This window comes from Maylandia zebra, linkage group LG18, assembly GCF_041146795.1.
Source record: "Maylandia zebra isolate NMK-2024a linkage group LG18, Mzebra_GT3a, whole genome shotgun sequence".
Classification (NCBI taxonomy): Eukaryota; Metazoa; Chordata; class Actinopteri; order Cichliformes; family Cichlidae; genus Maylandia; species Maylandia zebra.
The window spans coordinates 20620792-20638336 of NC_135184.1; the positions used below are offsets into that span (position 1 = coordinate 20620792).

A 17545-nucleotide genomic window follows, 5' to 3' on the forward strand; every position below is an offset into this window, starting at 1 on the left:
GTTTGTTGCTTTAAAACAATTTGTGAACAGCAGCTGGTCACGGTTTTATTTCTAAAAGTATCTGACGCCTTCATTCCTTCTCCTCCCGTCTTTGTCCTTCTCCTCATGATCTCTGAGTATACCCTCGGTGGCTTGTTGGTGGTTGGTGCAATGATGAGGAATGTTGTTGTTGTGACTTAGAGGGATTCATGGTGGCTCAGACAGTAGCACACACACCCAAGTATGTGCACACATGTGAGCAGTCGCAGCAAAGACAGATGTGTGGCAGATTACTTAGTAGAGACTTTGGAAAAATCTCCACAATAGGTGCACTGCAGGTAGACTGTTAATTTCTGTCTGGCTAAAGAACGTGTCACTGTGATTATGGCAGATAAGGAAGTCGTAAGATCATGTTGCTCTCTCGGCGTCGAGTCGCATACGTGCATACATTCAGGTGCAAATTACTCTGCATTTATATGTGCTTCCTATCATTTAGAATCTGCCCTACAGAAAGGATAATGTGCCTGGCTGATTGTGCGCTGACAGGTTAAGCCTTTATTACACGAGGGCTTCTCTGTATGCTTCTGGTGATACAACCACATTTCATCCTCTCTGAGGAAGTTTGACACCGTTTTGCCCGAGCATGACACACTTTAAGCTAAGCTAAAAATAAGAAATGCCCTTAGCAAAGTAATACACCAGTAATAAATGAGGTTTTAACCTGACTTGATACATGTTTCTTCCTGTTCTTATTTTCAGGCTTCTGTTTTAGACATCACACGATAGCAGCAGTGCCCATTTTATCAGAGCTACACAGCAGCGCTAATATGTGGGATGACTGATGTGTCAAAGCTGCTGTTTGTGCTGCCAGTAATAAGGGTCTAGATATTTCATTATTGTTCTGTCCGGAGGTACACATGTCAACACAAGCTTCTACTTGTTTCTCTTGACAGCCATGACTTCTTAGGCCTCTTCATCTCCGACAGCGTGTCAGATGGCTGTAACATTTATAACGCTGCCGTCCCACTAGTCTGATTCTGTCGCTCGGGCTTTTTCTAGCAACCTTTGCCTCAGTCTAGCAGAGAAGGGGCCCCAATAATATTCGGTCAATGCAAGCATGAGACATTGCATGACGTGGTCACTGGTGATTAGGGCAGAAGATAAAATTGGTGACTGGTAATGTGTCTTTGCATAAAATACACAGATAACGCAGCCAAATATAGGTGCTTAGCGTGGGATTAGTAGTGGAACACATGATTAGATGCCTTAGTGTTTGTCCAGGAATGAAAATTTTGTTCTGCAAATATTTAAATGAAAAATATAGCAGACAGTTGCAGAGTTGTGACCTTAAAAGGAAATAATGAGGAGAGAAATTTCAGACTGACAGTTTGTGCTACTTTGCAGGGGGAAAAAAGATTTAGCAATATTGCTGTGGTCTTATTGGGCAAAATCACACAGTCACGGCAACACTTCCTGATCATCGGCTGAAACAAATTAAAGTATGCATTTTTTTGTTGTAGGTGTAATGCACCTAGGTTAAGCAGTGCTTTTGTATAATTTGGGGATTCAGTAACTTCTTAAATAGGGTCTTATTAAGTAGTGAGTAAGGGTATAAGTTCAAAATATCCTGGATTTTACACTTTCTGAACACCCAGAGGAATCAACACTGCAGTTCTAAAGGATATTTTTCCATATACCCACCCAGAATCTTCCACGATTGCTCAGTCAGATTGAGATCCGGTGACTGCAAAGGTCAGAGCATATGATTCTCTTGTTTTGAAACTTGTGAATTGTTCACTTGTTATCTTACTTTACTTTTGGCTATTTGCAATCGTCTTAGTGCGTTTCAGTAGAAATTAGCCCCTGTCTCTCTGTGTACTGATACAGACGACATAAACGCGAGCCAGCGAGCCACTCTATAAACCATAAGGCCCGCCATTATCCTCACTGTCTGTTGATTTCACAACATCCTTACACACACATGTGCACACAAAGATGCAGTGTTGCCCACAATCAGATATTCACCACAGTTTAAGAATGCCCAGTGTCGAGTCGGATAGAGGTTTGTGTGTTTACACAGGTTCTCGCTTATGTATGTTGTCAGCGTGTGTGTGTGTTTAGCGCTGTCCATGTGTGCCACACAAGAGCTCTCATTGTCTCCAGAGGTTTGCTCCTCTAGAGAATCAATAGGCATTGTTAGTTTTGCGTTTCTAGCCAAAGAGTTACTTTCAGGAAACCTTAATCAAATACATAACTTGATGCGACTAATAAATAAGACAAGTTAATGACTTTATGATGAGGACGAGCATGCCAATGAAGTTGATAAGAGTAACAGATGTGGCACAGCTCAGAACAGCAATGTTATATTTGCACAGCTCTCTGTCCATGTGATCTGTACTCACATTAAACCAAACTAATAAATGAAGTGTAAGTAAATAGTGTCCTGTATACACTTGCACGAATTTTTTTGGATACCTTACTGAATGCAGTCTCTCAACCAACTGAGATCTGAGCAGCATCATTTAGCCTCTACATTTGTGCATCAATGCAGAAAAGATAAAGAAAGTATCAATATGTGTCCAGATATGCACCGGTGTGTAAGTGTGTGTAAAGGTCAACGAGGGCAGTATTGGAATGCTAGCTTCTGAGCAGCAAGTCCAGAGGTGTTGTGTTTCGTACAGCGTGATGACCTGTATCAGCACACTGTCACCCTGACACCACCTCTGGCAAAATGCTGAAACCACTCCCTGCGCTGAACAGCAGCGAACCAAAAGGGATGACTGCGTCTTTCTCCGCTGTCACAGTCGAAAATAGAAGCTCCGCCTCGAAGCTGTGGTTTGCTAATTAGGTAGCCATACCAGATGGTGCAATATAACCAGTAGCATACGTGCATTTTCTTGAGATTAATCTCTGTTAATACTGCGCTAGTTATTCCATTTTATGCGTCTATGCAATAAAGAGCCTTAAGTATTTCGTGGCCATGAAGTCAAGCCACGTTTATCTAAACTAATAATGTGTCGCTCATTTTTTCAGGAAGTCTTATCATAACTGTGAGCCACACCTTATTTCTTGTTTTCTCGGCCCTGCTGAGTTTTCCAGTTGCAATAAGGACTCCAAAATCCCAAAACCAGCTGCCAGATTAGCATGTGTCTTTGGTAGATTCCACTTTTCAGTCAGCTGAGGCATGTTTTCATGCACGACTGCCATTCAGCACCATTCACCATGCACATCAGTGTCAGGTTTTATGATTTGTAGGGGCTTTCGGCGTAGGGTGAATATTGACAGTTTGTTCTGTTTTTTCATAGCGAGAACAGATTTGTTTCATGGCTCAAAAGGAAGAGAAAGTAAAAGATGTGGAGGCTTGATTTTCAAAACTGTTTATGCCATAAAAGTGTATGCTGTTGTCACAGGACCGATTCTTCTTCCGCTTCCTCTTCTTGTCGGCCCATAGTCTTACTACCACGTGTCCTAAAAGAGCGATAGGAAGAATGTCTTGCTTGCGCTCTCTCGCTGTCTCCCCTTCCACCACTCTGATCGACCTTGCACCAGCTTACAAGACCTTGGAGTCTAAGGGACGGCTGCCGAGGATGCTGAACGAGAACATAGGCCAGATAATCACACCGAGGGCACGAAGGCAGAGACGTGGGTGGAGTTGAGGTGGCTGAAACAATAGGAAGGAAATCACAGATCCACCTGTTCAAATTATATTACTGTTAGAAATTTTGTGGAAAGAGCAGAGAAGAAGATAATGTTAAACACTCGCTGATTTGAAATGGATACTCGAAGAGCACTGACAGTTAAAGTGGAATTAGATAGAGGGAGTGGCACACCAACAGAAAAAAACTGTAGAGATGAGGAAATCAATAAGGGAAGGAGGCCCTTGTCCAGACATGATGGATCATAATGAGGATTCATTATTACTCTGGCTCGTCTTACACCATATTACATTGTTTCTCCCTCATAGCTGTGTTCTCATCTGACCAAAACCACAGAAACTGATTAGGCAAGCCGACAGACTCAGGGGGCTGTCAGCTTTTAATGCATCAAGTCGTCACACCCTCGCATTTGATTGAAGACAGTTCCAGGTGCCTTTAGTTAAAAAAAAAAAAAAGAATTAGATGTCTCTGTTCCACCTCATTAGTGTCCAGACAACATGGTTCAGCTGAACCCCACAAAGTGTACTTGGTAGTAAAAGTGTGTCACTAAATGCCTCATCAGACTCAATTGTAATAGGTACATGTAAGGTCAACATTTAGTGATAATAACAGACCATTCATGAACACACATAAAGATTACTCTCGACTGACTTGACATTTATGTAGCAGTGTGCGCAAGTTGATGAATGACTTCACGTGAATAGAGTTCATGGGAACAGAAATGTGGCCCGAGTCACACAAACAAAAGTATGACATGCAGCATGCTGGAAGAGTTGCACTCTGACGAAGATATTCAATCGAAGTTCTGTTACTCAAAAATGTTTTTTGGCATAAAAGAGTTTTTAAACCGGCAGGAAAACTATTGCTTCTTGCGCAACATTTGCTAAGATAAGAGAGGTGTGCAGATCGATCCAAATATCGTTAGTATTCATACCAACGCTGGTGTTGGTATCAGAGTGATACTTTGTTTCTAACCTCTCAATATGTAGCCCACTGAATTGTGTCACATCACATTTAAACAACAGAAGTTGATCCAAAGTGCTTCAGATACAGGCACATTTACATTCCAGGTCTAAAGAAAAATAGTTTTAAAATAGATGAAAAAGCTGAAAAGTGTGCTTTGTTGTATCAACTAATTACTGTGGAAAGTAAAAAATCATAACGATTTAGGGGTCATTAAAATATGCTGAAATTATTAAAATATGAATAGATGATGATTCAGCTCATAAATCACAACACACTGCTTTCCACTACATAAACTCCCGCTATAGGTTATCGTTACTGGTATCGGCAATACTGGCCATGTATATGTATTCCTTTGGTATCGGAATCGATCCAAAAACTGACACAGCACTAGTTATAGTGAAGAGACAGATGTTTTATGTTTGTGTTTCATTGGAAAGTTAATTTATTTTGATCTCCATATAACGCGTGATATGAAAGATAATTGTCTGGGTATGTGTGTAGTCGTCGAGTATGGTCGTTGCAGGATTTGCGTTCCGAATACACGCCAAAGGTCATTTCTAATGCTACATTGCTACATTTGCTATCATAAGGGTCATCCAAGGTGAAACTGAAATGTTTTGTCATTCTCTCTCTCTCTCTCTCTTTCTCTAAATACACTGTTTATCTATGTTGCTGGCTCATCATAGGCTGCGCTGCGCTGCTGCAGGGCTCTGATATAGTGCGTTGCAGTGTTGTAAAGTTAGCAGTGGTTGGTTGGTGGCATTGCTGAGGGTGCACATGCTTTTCTGGGGAAAGCGATTTCACTACACAGGGTGTGGTGACTTACTCTGGCTTAGCGATAAGGGCAGGATGGGCCCCTGGGATCCCAATCATGCAGATTCCCCCAACAGACCCCATACAATGGATTCACCAAAAATAGAAACCACTGGCAGCAATGCAAAATTTAAACAAACAATCAAAACAAACGCAAAGCAAAAAACGACTCATTTAAATGTATAAACTCATTTAAAAGTGATAAATGGGAAAATTCTGACAGTGAAATAATAACCAGGCTGTTTCATTCAATCGTGTTCTGCACAATTACTGCGTGCGAGCTTGCATTTGTGCGAGACCTTTGCAATATGCATTGCCTTACTGCAACGGTGGTATTTCCTATTTAAAAATAAAACGACATTATCTCTGGAGTCCATGAATTTTATTGTTTTGATAAGGAAACAGGTTATCTTGTGAGGCAGAAACAGTTCAGCCTGTGTGTCTTTCAACAGCAAGCGGGCAGGTCAGCCTCCTGTTCGCTCCTCCCCCTTGCTCTCACCTGGCGCTCGGCCCAGAATGTTGCTGCAACTCCGCAAGCTCTCATTGGCCACCGCTCTCACAAGGCTTCGCAAGAAAGGAAATGACTAAACTCTTCTCCCTCATGCCCAGCCTCAACTTCCCCCTTGCTTTCACTCTCTTCCTTTCTTTCACCTCTAAACACATTTGCAATGGCCGGCTTTGCTGTACTGGACTGTAAGTGATACGGGATTTGATGTGCTTTTCTCTGCGTTGTCCAGATGATGTGGAAAGTTGTGAATGGCTGCTTTGTGCATTTCTCTCTCTATGTGTGTGTGTCTGTTTGTGCGTAGCATGGCCTGATGAAGGTGTGCTTGCACTATGTGTGTTTAGAGCGCAGAGCGGGTGAAAGTTTTATTTGTTTTCGCTGACACCCCTGCATTTCTGAGATTTTTACATATTCTTCACTCCCACAGCTGCATAGCTCAGCAGTGTCACGACTTTAAAAATCCTGCAGGTCAGAATCTTCTCTGAAAGACACACGAGCGGGAAAACAAACATGATAGTTGTTATCTTCTTTTTGTTAACGTGTTGTATATAGACTAATCTTTCGTTCCTTTTTTCCCCTTTCTTCTATCTCTCTCTTTATCTCCCCAGAGGAAGTGCCTTCCCTGATGTCTGCTGCAGCTTTGACCTGCTTCTACAGCTGAAGCTCCACCCTCCCCCCTGCCTCGCTCGCTTGCTGCCACAGCAACACGAGTACAAGGACAGCAGCCACACCCTCCTCGCAGCCTTCGCTCCGACCCCATCCACTGTACCATCATCATCCACTCCACGCAGCCTGACTCCAAACTCCGCTCTCCTCACTGTAAGACGGCCCTGCTGCCAGCAACTATCCACCAGCTGACCAGCCTTACCACAGCAGCCCAACACACCACCAGGCCCACACAGCATCACCTTGCCTTTCACCTTCGCCTTCAACGCTCTAAAGCCTCCACTTAGTCCTCAGTGTCCTTAACCTTCTTGTAGCAGGCTACACCTAGACTGTCACCTTTGTTGCCTGCTTCACTGCACCTAACCAGAGGGCTCTCAGTTCGGCTGTCACCTTCGCCTGGGAATGTTATAGATGACGCAGTTCAGTAAGCAATAACAAGTGAGAGAGAGAAGTCTAACCAAGAGAGGCAGCTTGACTGTTAAGCTAAGTAGTCTCCCCTGGATATAATAACTCTATCAGCCGCTGTCTGATCAAGAATAGGACCTGCTTACATCCACAGCCATCCTGCAACATTTTACTTTGGAGAAGGAGCCCAGTCAATCAGTAGGAACTTTTCTTTTTGAGTGTTTCATTTCATCTTCACAGACAAGTATCCCAGACAGTGACAACACTGATAAGTAAACAGAAAAAGAAAAAGATTGTGGATAACAACACTATAGGTACTTAATTTGAACAGATTTCGAAGAGTTTTCGAACAGATCTCCGCTCGGAATACTTTTTTCTGCCGGCGTCTTGAGATGGCAATGAACATAACACACATCCGTGACACAAAGTGGCTGACACTGGAAGTATGTCGGGAGTTCCAGAGGGGCACCTGCTCACGCTCCGACCAGGAGTGCAAGTTCGCTCACCCAGCCAAGAGCTGCCAGGTGGACAACGGACGGGTCATCGCTTGCTTCGACTCGCTCAAGGTAAGAAAGGAGAAGTGGCGAGCAGGAAATCTGGAGTCGATAAAGAGATACAGATAAGAGACTGAGCACATTCGGTCTGACAGGCAGTTTGAGGGAATTTATGGTGTTGCAAACTGGAAATAACAAACTGGAGTGCACCATCTGGCCACAGCATGTGCTCTCCTTGGTCCGACCTATTTCTGGTCAGGTGACTGGAACATGTGATGAAGGGTGCAGAATGGAGGGGGGTGGGTGTTTTGGCGGTGGGGTTAGGTGAGGCAGTTCGGCATATTTAACACAGAGCTGTGGAATTTTCTGGCGCAGTCCGAAATGTTTTGAGTAGTGTTTACTTCCAAATGGAATTCATTCAAGAATCGGCTGCTTTTCCGACTGATTACACTGCACATAAACACAGTTGCATGAATTTACTACAATAGCGCAGTTATTCTGGAAGTGATCATGTTTGCTGTGGGGCAGTGTTTGAATAGAAAAGCAGACAAACAGTCTGATGAATAGCCAGATGTACAAACTCATACGGATGCCCTAAGCAAAGCTCAGCTGCTAGAAACGAACAAGGCGATAGCGTCATCATGTAGCTCTCATTCGCTGAAACCACTTCCTGTTCAGAGGCCTAAGGGCAGTTATAAGGGGTTTGTGTGTGTTTCTATATGTGTATCTGCTTTAGAGCAGAGTTGGGGAACTGTATGCAGTAATTTTCCATTTTTAGGCAGCAGCAGGAAAGCAAACACCTCTTTTTTTCTCTCTCTCACTCTCGTCGATTCTCTCGCTCTTTCACAATGACTCTTTTTATCGGAGCACAAGATCTCTGGAGATGGGTGGACCTCAACCCAAAGTTTCCAGCATTGACTTGGCACTGTATGTTTTTCGTGTTTGTATTGTCCAGCAGATACTGGTGACTCGTGGTCATTGACTGCATGTGAGCAGGGTTAGGATGAGGACAGCGTGTGCGCAGTGCAACTCAGGGGAAGAGTTGTTACAGCCAGATGTGGACAAAAGAACATTGTCAGGCCCAAGCTGACTGTTCAGCAGCTTCTTCACCTGTGCACATGAAAATTACAAGAAAAGTTTAATATATTTTCACAGCTTAATCTCCTGAAATCTTCTCAAAACACTGCAACTTTGCAAAAGTGGGACATAAGGCACTCATAATACTCATAAGCAGTTTAGTTTACTCAGCCTCACATAGTTAAAATATTGTGTTGCCAGATGTCAGAAAATAATTTGGATTAACATTTTAAAATAGCCAAAACAAAAAAAAGGTGGCATCCAGTTATATTCAAGTTTTAGCAAACTGAAGACCTGCTGCAGCAGCATAACTGCTACAGACATAACACAACGTTACCTACATGTCACAGACTCCTGAGTTCAGTGTTACCCACTGCGAGAGGATATTGACTGAGAGAGCAGTGGTGCTTTTATCTGCAGGCGGATGTTTAAATTGTCACACTGAGGTAGAGGTTGCCATTAAAAAGGAGTGACTGGCAAGTATACGGTGGCTTTTTGAAGGACTCTGAAGTCCTTTTTTAGTAGTTTAGACTCATTTTCCACTAGGATATGTGTATTAATGGAGATGGGTAATACTTTTTTTTTTTTAAACCACTCGCCCCATTTTTTCCACTGGTAATGAAAAACAGAGCAGGTCTCCGAAACCCACAATGGAAAGAGAAGCAGAAAGTAAAAAGACAGAGAAAGAGCAAAAGAGGATAGAGGAAATATCAGAAAGAAAACCTGTGGATTTGTCAGATAATTGTTCACACTATATGATAAGGCATAAACCTCTAGTTCTGCACACGCACACACACACACACTCTCTCTGCATTAGTCTTTCTAAACAGACCCGCAGCAGCACTGAGTGAAAAATCAGCTGCCCTAATTCTCTTTAACACAGATTGAGAGGTTGAAATAGGACTAACTCTCGAATGAGTTGTGTTACATGAAGCCACATTGCCCACTCCCAACACGCAGACACTAATGCAGCCTCCTGGACACATGTGCACATGTTTTCTGCCCATGAGAGAGGATCGACCTTCTTCTTGAGAAGTGTATAATTAGCACAGGTCTCACATGATCACTAGTGCATAGCTGAGCAGGTCACACCCAAAGCCAGTCATTTCCCCAACAGCCACTCTCGCTCTCTTTTCGGCCTTTTTCTTTTTTTTTTTATGTCACGGTCACGGCCTCACAAACATCTGTCCGGCACTAAATGACATTGTACATAATATATTGATACCAGAAATAGTAAAAAGGAGTTAAATCATGATTTCTCATGGCAGTAATCATATGTGCACCACATTCCCTCAAGCTAGAAAATCAATTACAACCACGTATCCATCTAGGCCACAGACCCGTAACAGAGTGGAGGTGCTTTTGAATCTGCCCGTGCTTGAACAAGATGCTTGTGGGTGTTTGCTGGCCTTACACTTGGCCTTAACCTCAGAGTGCAGCCGTTTCTGTTGCCTGTCTATCTGGTTGGTGCAGCACAGACAGCTCAGCTATGTCGAAGCAGGGTAAATATTTAGAGAGGGATAATGGTAGCCTGGACTCCCTGATTTAAAGTCAGCTTTGTAACTTTGCCCGTCAATGATTAACTGCAGAGCAGATAGGTGAGGTGTAATAAATTGGAATCTTAATAAACAACGGGCCTCATAGCTAAAACTAATCTAAGCAACAGATTAACTGATGAGGCAGATGTTTAAAATATACCCGATACTTCGAGGAGGTACAGCGTAGTAACTTACTTTTAACTCACTCTAGTTGATACCACTTGTTCTCTCTGCTTGTACACTAAAGCTGATAGGAGTGTAACAGGGGCTTAATGTTGCAGAAACAAGCGCGCAACTTGCCTCATTAGTATATGAGGCAAGTTGTTCTCTGCTGTAAATGAACTTGTTGTTGCTTGTTTTTAATGCTCATTAAAAGCGCCTTCTGTGCTGTTCCACTCGGTCTGTCTGTTGCATCAGGACACACCCATTCCTGGGCAAGATGGGTCACATTACACCTGGATAACTACCCTACTAGCACAGCTATTACCACACACGTATCGTACAACACAAACCCGTGTGGAATTAGGTCAGGAGCAGGTCCTTGTTTAACCCCGGATGGCATCCCAAATGTTTAAAAATGCAAGCAGTTGATCGTCTACCACAGAGAACCATTTGAAGATACACACACACACATGCTTTCACACAGCATAGACTTTGTGCTTTGTCTACCTGCCAGCCTGACACACCCACTGTCATCACGTTTCTGAGCACATGCACGTGCATTACATCGGGATTTGTGGTGCTGTTGCGGCCGCTTCGTTTGTGTTGCTGCACTGTTTGAGGCGAGCTGGATGTTAAATGAGAAATATTTGCTTGTTTACCATCTGCACACCAATTATTTGTTCAGGGACCGTTTTTTCTCACTTCGGCACATTAAATTCGACATAAAGCAGGTGCTACTGTAAAAGGCCAAGTCTCAAGTATGCTTTACATCCGTGTAAAAAGAACTGTGTGACTGAGGTTGGCAATTAGACTCAATATGGGTTAAGAGTTCACTTTAACTTGAAGAAAACAATAATAGGGGTTAACAAAAGAAAAAAATCTATCAGAGGTACACAAAAGGTAATCGGTTTGCCAAAGTCAGCTGCTAGAAATGTTGAAAAAAAAAAAAGCAGAAGTACTCATGTAAATGCCTAACAAGCTGCTAGACAGAGGATGTAGGCATACATGTTTCCCCGTTGTTCATGATACCTCCCACGTGAGCCGAAAATCCAGAAAAAACAGATTGCAGTTCAAAAATATACAAAAAAGTAACAAGTGAACTACAGGAATGAGGAAAGAAAAAAGTTGCTGAAAGAAAAAAGCAATTACCTATAAGTCACAGCACGAGCATCACCTGATATCAGTCTGATTGCAGATGGTTTCCCCCTGCTGAGACTAATCACGGAAAGATGCCACAACAAGCAGCGGTAAAAGGCTGAGGGAGCGTCCCCAGTGAAGATATATCGTGTGTTAATATCTATGGACTGAATATTTAAATTAGTCATTTTCCCCACAGGATTTTCCACAATCTGTTAAATATGCTGGTTTATTTGACTTTATGCATTGCTGTCCAGCTACTTTTCAACGCCTCACGCTGGTGGTAATTCTTTTTATTAGGCCGCTTACATTTCCCCACATGGCTCTGTCTACGTCAATGTAAACACGCATAAAAGCTGCGACCTGACACTTTGTTTTAGCCATTATTTTACACCTGATTTACAACTTCTGGTCTGGACTGCATCTGTCTGGCTTTTTCTCCCGTTCATTCTCTTTCCTCTATCTGCCTTTCCTCTCGTTTCGCTGGTCATATTTTGACAGCACGTTTAGATCCAGTACAGTGAGGTTAAATACACACAGACACACCAGACAGACTTTTCTGGTAAATATTAACCATGTTGCTAGCTGACGGCATTTTTGTGATTTCAAACAAATTTTTCTGCCAGTCTCCGCAATGACTGACTGTATATGGCCACGTGCATTCAATACCTGTCACTTTTTTTGGCCAGCGATAACCTGAGGAACACTCTGCCACGTTAAATCAACTGCAAGGGTTAACGTAAGCACACCACACACGCTAAAGACAGACAGATGTGCCATTTTCCAACACAGCAGCCACAGATGAGCACGTGGAATCCAAAGTCGGTCATAGGTCAGCCGTACTCACTTTGCTTTTGATACACTGACTTTCAAAAAGTGCAAGCCATAGTCATCAAGGTTTGTTTTCAGTGGCATGGTGCAGATTTTCAGTCGGATTCTGGCAGGAATGATGTAACTCCTCTTGCAGACTTTTCATCTTAATTGCATTCCTAATGGGATTTCTATGACTGCATACAGAAAAGCTCTTTCTCCTCTTTAAATATATTTAAGGGGTAGATTTATTCATCTGTACGATACAGCTTCTGCTAAACGGATGCTGTGCGTGGCTGTGCTCAGTCTTTCCTCTAGCTTATTAAAATAAACTGAGACCCATAACTGGGATTTTATTTCAGTAAGTAGGCGTTTTTAGTTTTCTTTCTCCTGGCATCAATGGGCCTATTCTTAAGTCTTTGTCACATTCATGCTTGGACCACGCTAATCCTGGTTGATGCACACACTAAACCACATAGAGCCTTTTCCTTGGCCTGCTTGTTTTAGGTTGTGTGTGCATCCTTGTCACATCAGCGCATCTATGCATCTTGTCTGTGAGCTTATGTGACAGAAGATCAGCAACAACAGTCTTTTCTTCTCGGTGTCAGCCGTCCCTGTCCCGGCATCACACTGGGCCCATTTATAACACCAGTGATACAATGATTACTTCTCTAGCTGCCCTTTCTGAATCTGTCTTTAACGTACAGACTTAACAGAAAGCTACAAATAGCCCGAGGGTTTGTTTGCTCCACCCAGTAGCAAATATTGACAGATCAAAGTCAGGATTCAAGCGTTAAATTATCCGAAACTCGTAAAACATAATCTGTACTGAGTCCACCCCTCATTTCTTTATATTTTGTTGGGAAAATGGGAAGTAGGTGCAGCGATTTACTGAAATGTGTGAATATATGGAAACACAGTATATAAGGCAAAAAAGTGGTTTTTACAATTCTAACAAGCTCAAAAGTCAATATTTGGTGTGACCACCTTTATTCTTCGACACAGCCTGAACTCTGGCTGGCAAACCTTTTTGTAATTTCTTTAAGTAGTCTTTAGGAATAGTTCTCCAGGCTTCTCGAAGGACATTCAAGGCTATTCTTTGGATCTTAGCTGCGTTTTGTTCTGTTATCTGTCAAGATGATCCCGAGCTGCTTCAGTCATATGAGATCTGGGCTCTGGGGAGGCCAGGTATGCTTTTACTGTATTAACAGTATGTTTGGGATTATTGTCATGCTAAAGCGTGAAGCTGTTGACAATCAGATGCTTTCTAGATGGTATCAGAATCTGATGGTACTTTTCTGTGTTCATAATTCCATCAAATTGGCAAGATCTCCAACCCCACTGGCGGAAATGATAAAGCCTCCACCATGTTTTACAGATGACCGTAGACACTCACCTCCCAACTTCCTCTGTTCTTAGGGACAATATTTGAACCAGGAATTTCACATTTGGATTCATAGTAACTTCGTGAGCAGTCCACTTGTTGTTTAAATTGGCATACCTCGCCCTTTTCTTCCTGTTTGATTTCATTAAGAATGGCTTCTTGACACCCAGTCTTCCACTAAGACTGTTATAGACAGTTTTGTTGTTAATGTATGTTCGGGGGCGTTGCATCCCGGAACCTTCAGAGGTTTTTCAGGGTTCTCCCTGCCGGAATGTTATGCGTGGGACAGTTTCCTGTATGTGTGCGACTAGCTGTGGTTGTTTCTAAAAGTGGTCAGTAAACGTCCTAAAACTGGCACTTGAGTTTCCGAGCATTTTTATCCTGAGGTTATAACAAAGACCATTTCTGTTTAAGGCTTCAGTGAACAGTAGATGGATCAACTGAAAGATCTGTGTCTCAGGTTCTGTGTTGGGTCTGGTGGATTTTTATTTTGCCTTGTTGATGCAAAATTAGTATTTTATCTCATTAAAGCTGCTGTTATCTTTGGTATTTTTCAATTCATATCAGTCAAATTCAACTCAACTATGTGTTTTTGTGCAGTAACAAAGTTAGTATTGAAGTGTTTTTTGCAAAATTGTCCTTTGCATGTAGACACAACGCTGGTTCATCCCTTGAATTAGGTGGCCTTATAATTTTTGAATGACTTATAGGTCAGTCTAAAGTGGCTTAATTCCTCTGAAAATGGTCAGGCACAAGGACTGGACTGAAAACAAGCCAAAGTCTAAGTAAAGAAACTTGGAAAGAGCTTCAGAAACCCTGGAGAAGTATTGATCTAGCCCACCTTTAAAAAGTTACAAAAATTCGGGCTCCTTGGAAGCAAAATATTTTAAAAAAAATGGAGAGGTGGGTCAAGACTTTGGCACAATACTTTATAATTAGTGTTGGTAATGCCACTGGTCCGTGATTCAAATCAATAGAAAACACAATGAACTGCAAGGTGTGCCCATTCGGTTACATTTTTCACGCTATATAGTTTATAACAAAGAAACAAAATTATATCAACTTTATTAATAGTTACTGATAACAGTACTAGCAGATGCTACAGTTAGCTAGGCTATCATCAATCCCACAAGACAGGTGAGCGCGTAGCTTGAGGGCACAGCCGCTCACTTAGATTCAATTCTCTTAACACCTTTTCACTCTGCCACTCCCTCTCCTCGGTCCAGCTGTCACGTTTACCCTGCCTCTTTTCTCTCCGTCGATGCCAAAACATTAAGGAGGCTATGTCAGGCGCTGCACACTCACATGCTTTTTAGAAGTGACTGTGAGGCAAAAAGGGGAAAAAAATAGTTGATAGCTGTCCATGTGTTTTTCTCTTTCTCAATTGCTCTCTGTGTGCCTGTCTTGTTTTTCTTTAAGTGCATTCCTTCTCAGAATCGCAGTGTCTGGGCCTGTCAGACTCATGGCAACAGTCTTAATCACTTTCTGCTTGTCTTCAATTCAGTTTTCATTGTCATCGCAAGGAAAACCTTCTTTTACCTTATTTGGCGAATCTGAAACTTAAAATATTCTCCATTATGCATTCGTTTATTTCATTATATGTTATTGAGCAATGAGTCACAGTCAACACCCTCAAATGTAGGCTTAATTTAGGCAGGATAATTCATGTGTTGTTGTTTTCTTGACCTGGAACAGTGACACAATCTGAACACCAATTATTAGCCCTAATTACTTTATATGATGGTCACAGACAGCAGAATATAGCGTATGACTTGCATTTGTGGCTGTAGCCTTGCTTGCAAAATCTTTTAGGCTGGATTTAATTCTGAAGTTGCAAGTTAGCTGTTGCTAGTTCCAGCTGTTGTTTTTGCAAACTTTATGAATATCAGAATATAATCTTCCATAATAGAAAGAGTATGAGGCTAAACCACTTGATAAAATGCTGTAGGAGAGGAAGAGGGTGAAATCGTCCTCGTGCTGGTGCCAAGCCCGAAAGGCATAATCACACACAGAAACAGGATTAGGCCAGTTGACAGTGGGATTAGAGCCGTGGATAGGATTACAGACTGTGAGATCAGATTAGCATAATACATACCAGATTAAATCTGTTAGTGCTGCAAACTAAACTAATCATTATTACTTGGCTACTGATAGAAGAGGCTTTTTTCCCCCTGTTGTCTGAGACTTGTGCAGATGGTGGCGGGAGTGACAAGGGTTAAAAAAGGGAGAGCAGAAAGCTGGGACTAAAGGAAGGTATATAAAAGAGAAAAAGGACCCCTTTAAACTTTTTTTCCTTCTTTTATAGGTCTTGCTTAGGGTTGAAATGCATCACAACGCTGCCACTCTGAAGTGATAGAGATAATGATGGAGTCTTGGTTGAAAGACAAAAAAATGTGGAAGGAGATTGGTACACGTAACTCATCCCAGGCTAAGGGGCTTTATTTGTAGGTGACTTTGTTTTCTCTGTATTAAGATCACTTCCCCATTTTCTTTGTCTGTCTCCAGATTGCTTTTGTAATCTAAGCTCATTATACACCACGACTGTATTATATATTTTATAACAAATAAATAAATATGTATATATATATACAGGGCATTGTAAGTCTACTTGTCATTCTTTAGTGAGAATATATTGCATCCCACTGCATTACTCATGCTTTAAGTTTTGAAATGTCTCATTTAGATAAAAGAAAGTCTTTATTTCTCAACCCAGAAGGCCCAATATTAGAAAAAGAGCCCACCTCAGTCATTTCAGAAACAGTGTTGCTATTGATGCGTCATTGCTGCCTCAGACTTGCGATTTCTGCTCAGCGACTCTTCTTTCTCACTCTGAGGCAGAGCTCGGAGATGATTAAATGAATGTTACCGGGCTACGTCGCGAGCACTGGATGGCTTTCATAAAGTGCTGCGGCTCAAATCAATACTCGTGTGATTGCTCTGTTATCACGGATAATGAAAAGCAAGAAACTGACCTCGCAGGAGGAGAAGCATCGCTAAACTGAGAAAGGGGGACATTAATGTAAACGAAGTCACATGAAAGTTGGTTTGTGTATCAAGAGATAGCAAGAGAGAGAGAGGCAGACAGGGAGAGGAGGGGGGCATGTGAGAAAAAAACAAAAAAACAGAGGGAGGTCTAAGTTTGGATCCAGAGCTCCTGTGTACGTGACATCTGACCTGAGGGATTTCTGAGAACCAACACCCTCTCGAGTGTGAATAACTCATTGCTCAGCCTGCATTTTGTGTGTCTGTCTGTGTCTATATGAATAGTTTTATGTGGATGCTACTGTGTCACATGCATGTGGGTGTTTACATTTGAACCACAGCTGCAATTTGCGAAATATTTTTCTCCTAAAACCCAGAAAATCCGCTGATGCATTCTGCTCACATTTTTCCCACAGCCACACGACGTACCTTATCGCACTCTGTGTGGTCCGTGTTGTAACTCTATTCTAGCCTGTAATCCTCATTCTCTCTGCCGTTGTTGGGTGAGGGCGGGGATGCGTCACCGTAACCAGTATGGCTATTATCATAGATTGACACTCCCTCTTTTCTTCATATCTCCACAAGGCCCGCTGGTCACATCAACTCTCTGACCACTAATCTTCACTTCACAGATTACTGGGTGCATTGAGCCCCAATAAGGAGATGTGGGCATGAGTACGAGTGCGTGTTTATGGTCTGATATAGACATGCAGGCCTCAGCAAAGAAACGGCACTACATCACTAAGACTCCAAAGACCTCTGCCGTCTTCTTCGCTGTCTTCAAAATCTGCTGTTAATTTGATGCTAAATTAAGTGACTGAAAAGAAAAGAAAATCTATTTTTCTCTTCTCTAAATGGGTGTTATTGATTGTGAATTGCTAATTACTTAATGCTTGCAAATTTAGCAGGGATAAGATGAGACTATCACATCGGAATATTTCTGGCTCGCTCTTTTTTCCAGTAATTTGGGT

The 17545-nt window shown here is 42.2% G+C and overlaps 1 protein-coding gene across 29 annotated transcripts in view; it reads left to right on the forward strand.

The window, feature by feature from the left end:
• Positions 1 to 17545, forward strand: part of mbnl1 (muscleblind-like splicing regulator 1) — a 43595-nt gene that overhangs the window by 5675 nt on the left and 20375 nt on the right. For 27 of the 29 annotated variants that reach the window (XM_012916765.4, XM_004542588.6, XM_076876276.1 and 24 more), the window contains exon 2: positions 6528 to 7556. In XM_012916765.4, coding sequence (XP_012772219.2) covers positions 7383 to 7556 — 174 coding nt within the window. In that variant the 5' untranslated portion in view covers positions 6528 to 7382. Of the gene's footprint in view, positions 1 to 6007; positions 6108 to 6346; positions 6388 to 6527; positions 7557 to 17545 lie in introns of those variants that run through there. The other 2 variants (XM_076876272.1, XM_012916767.5) reach the window with 2 other exon arrangements.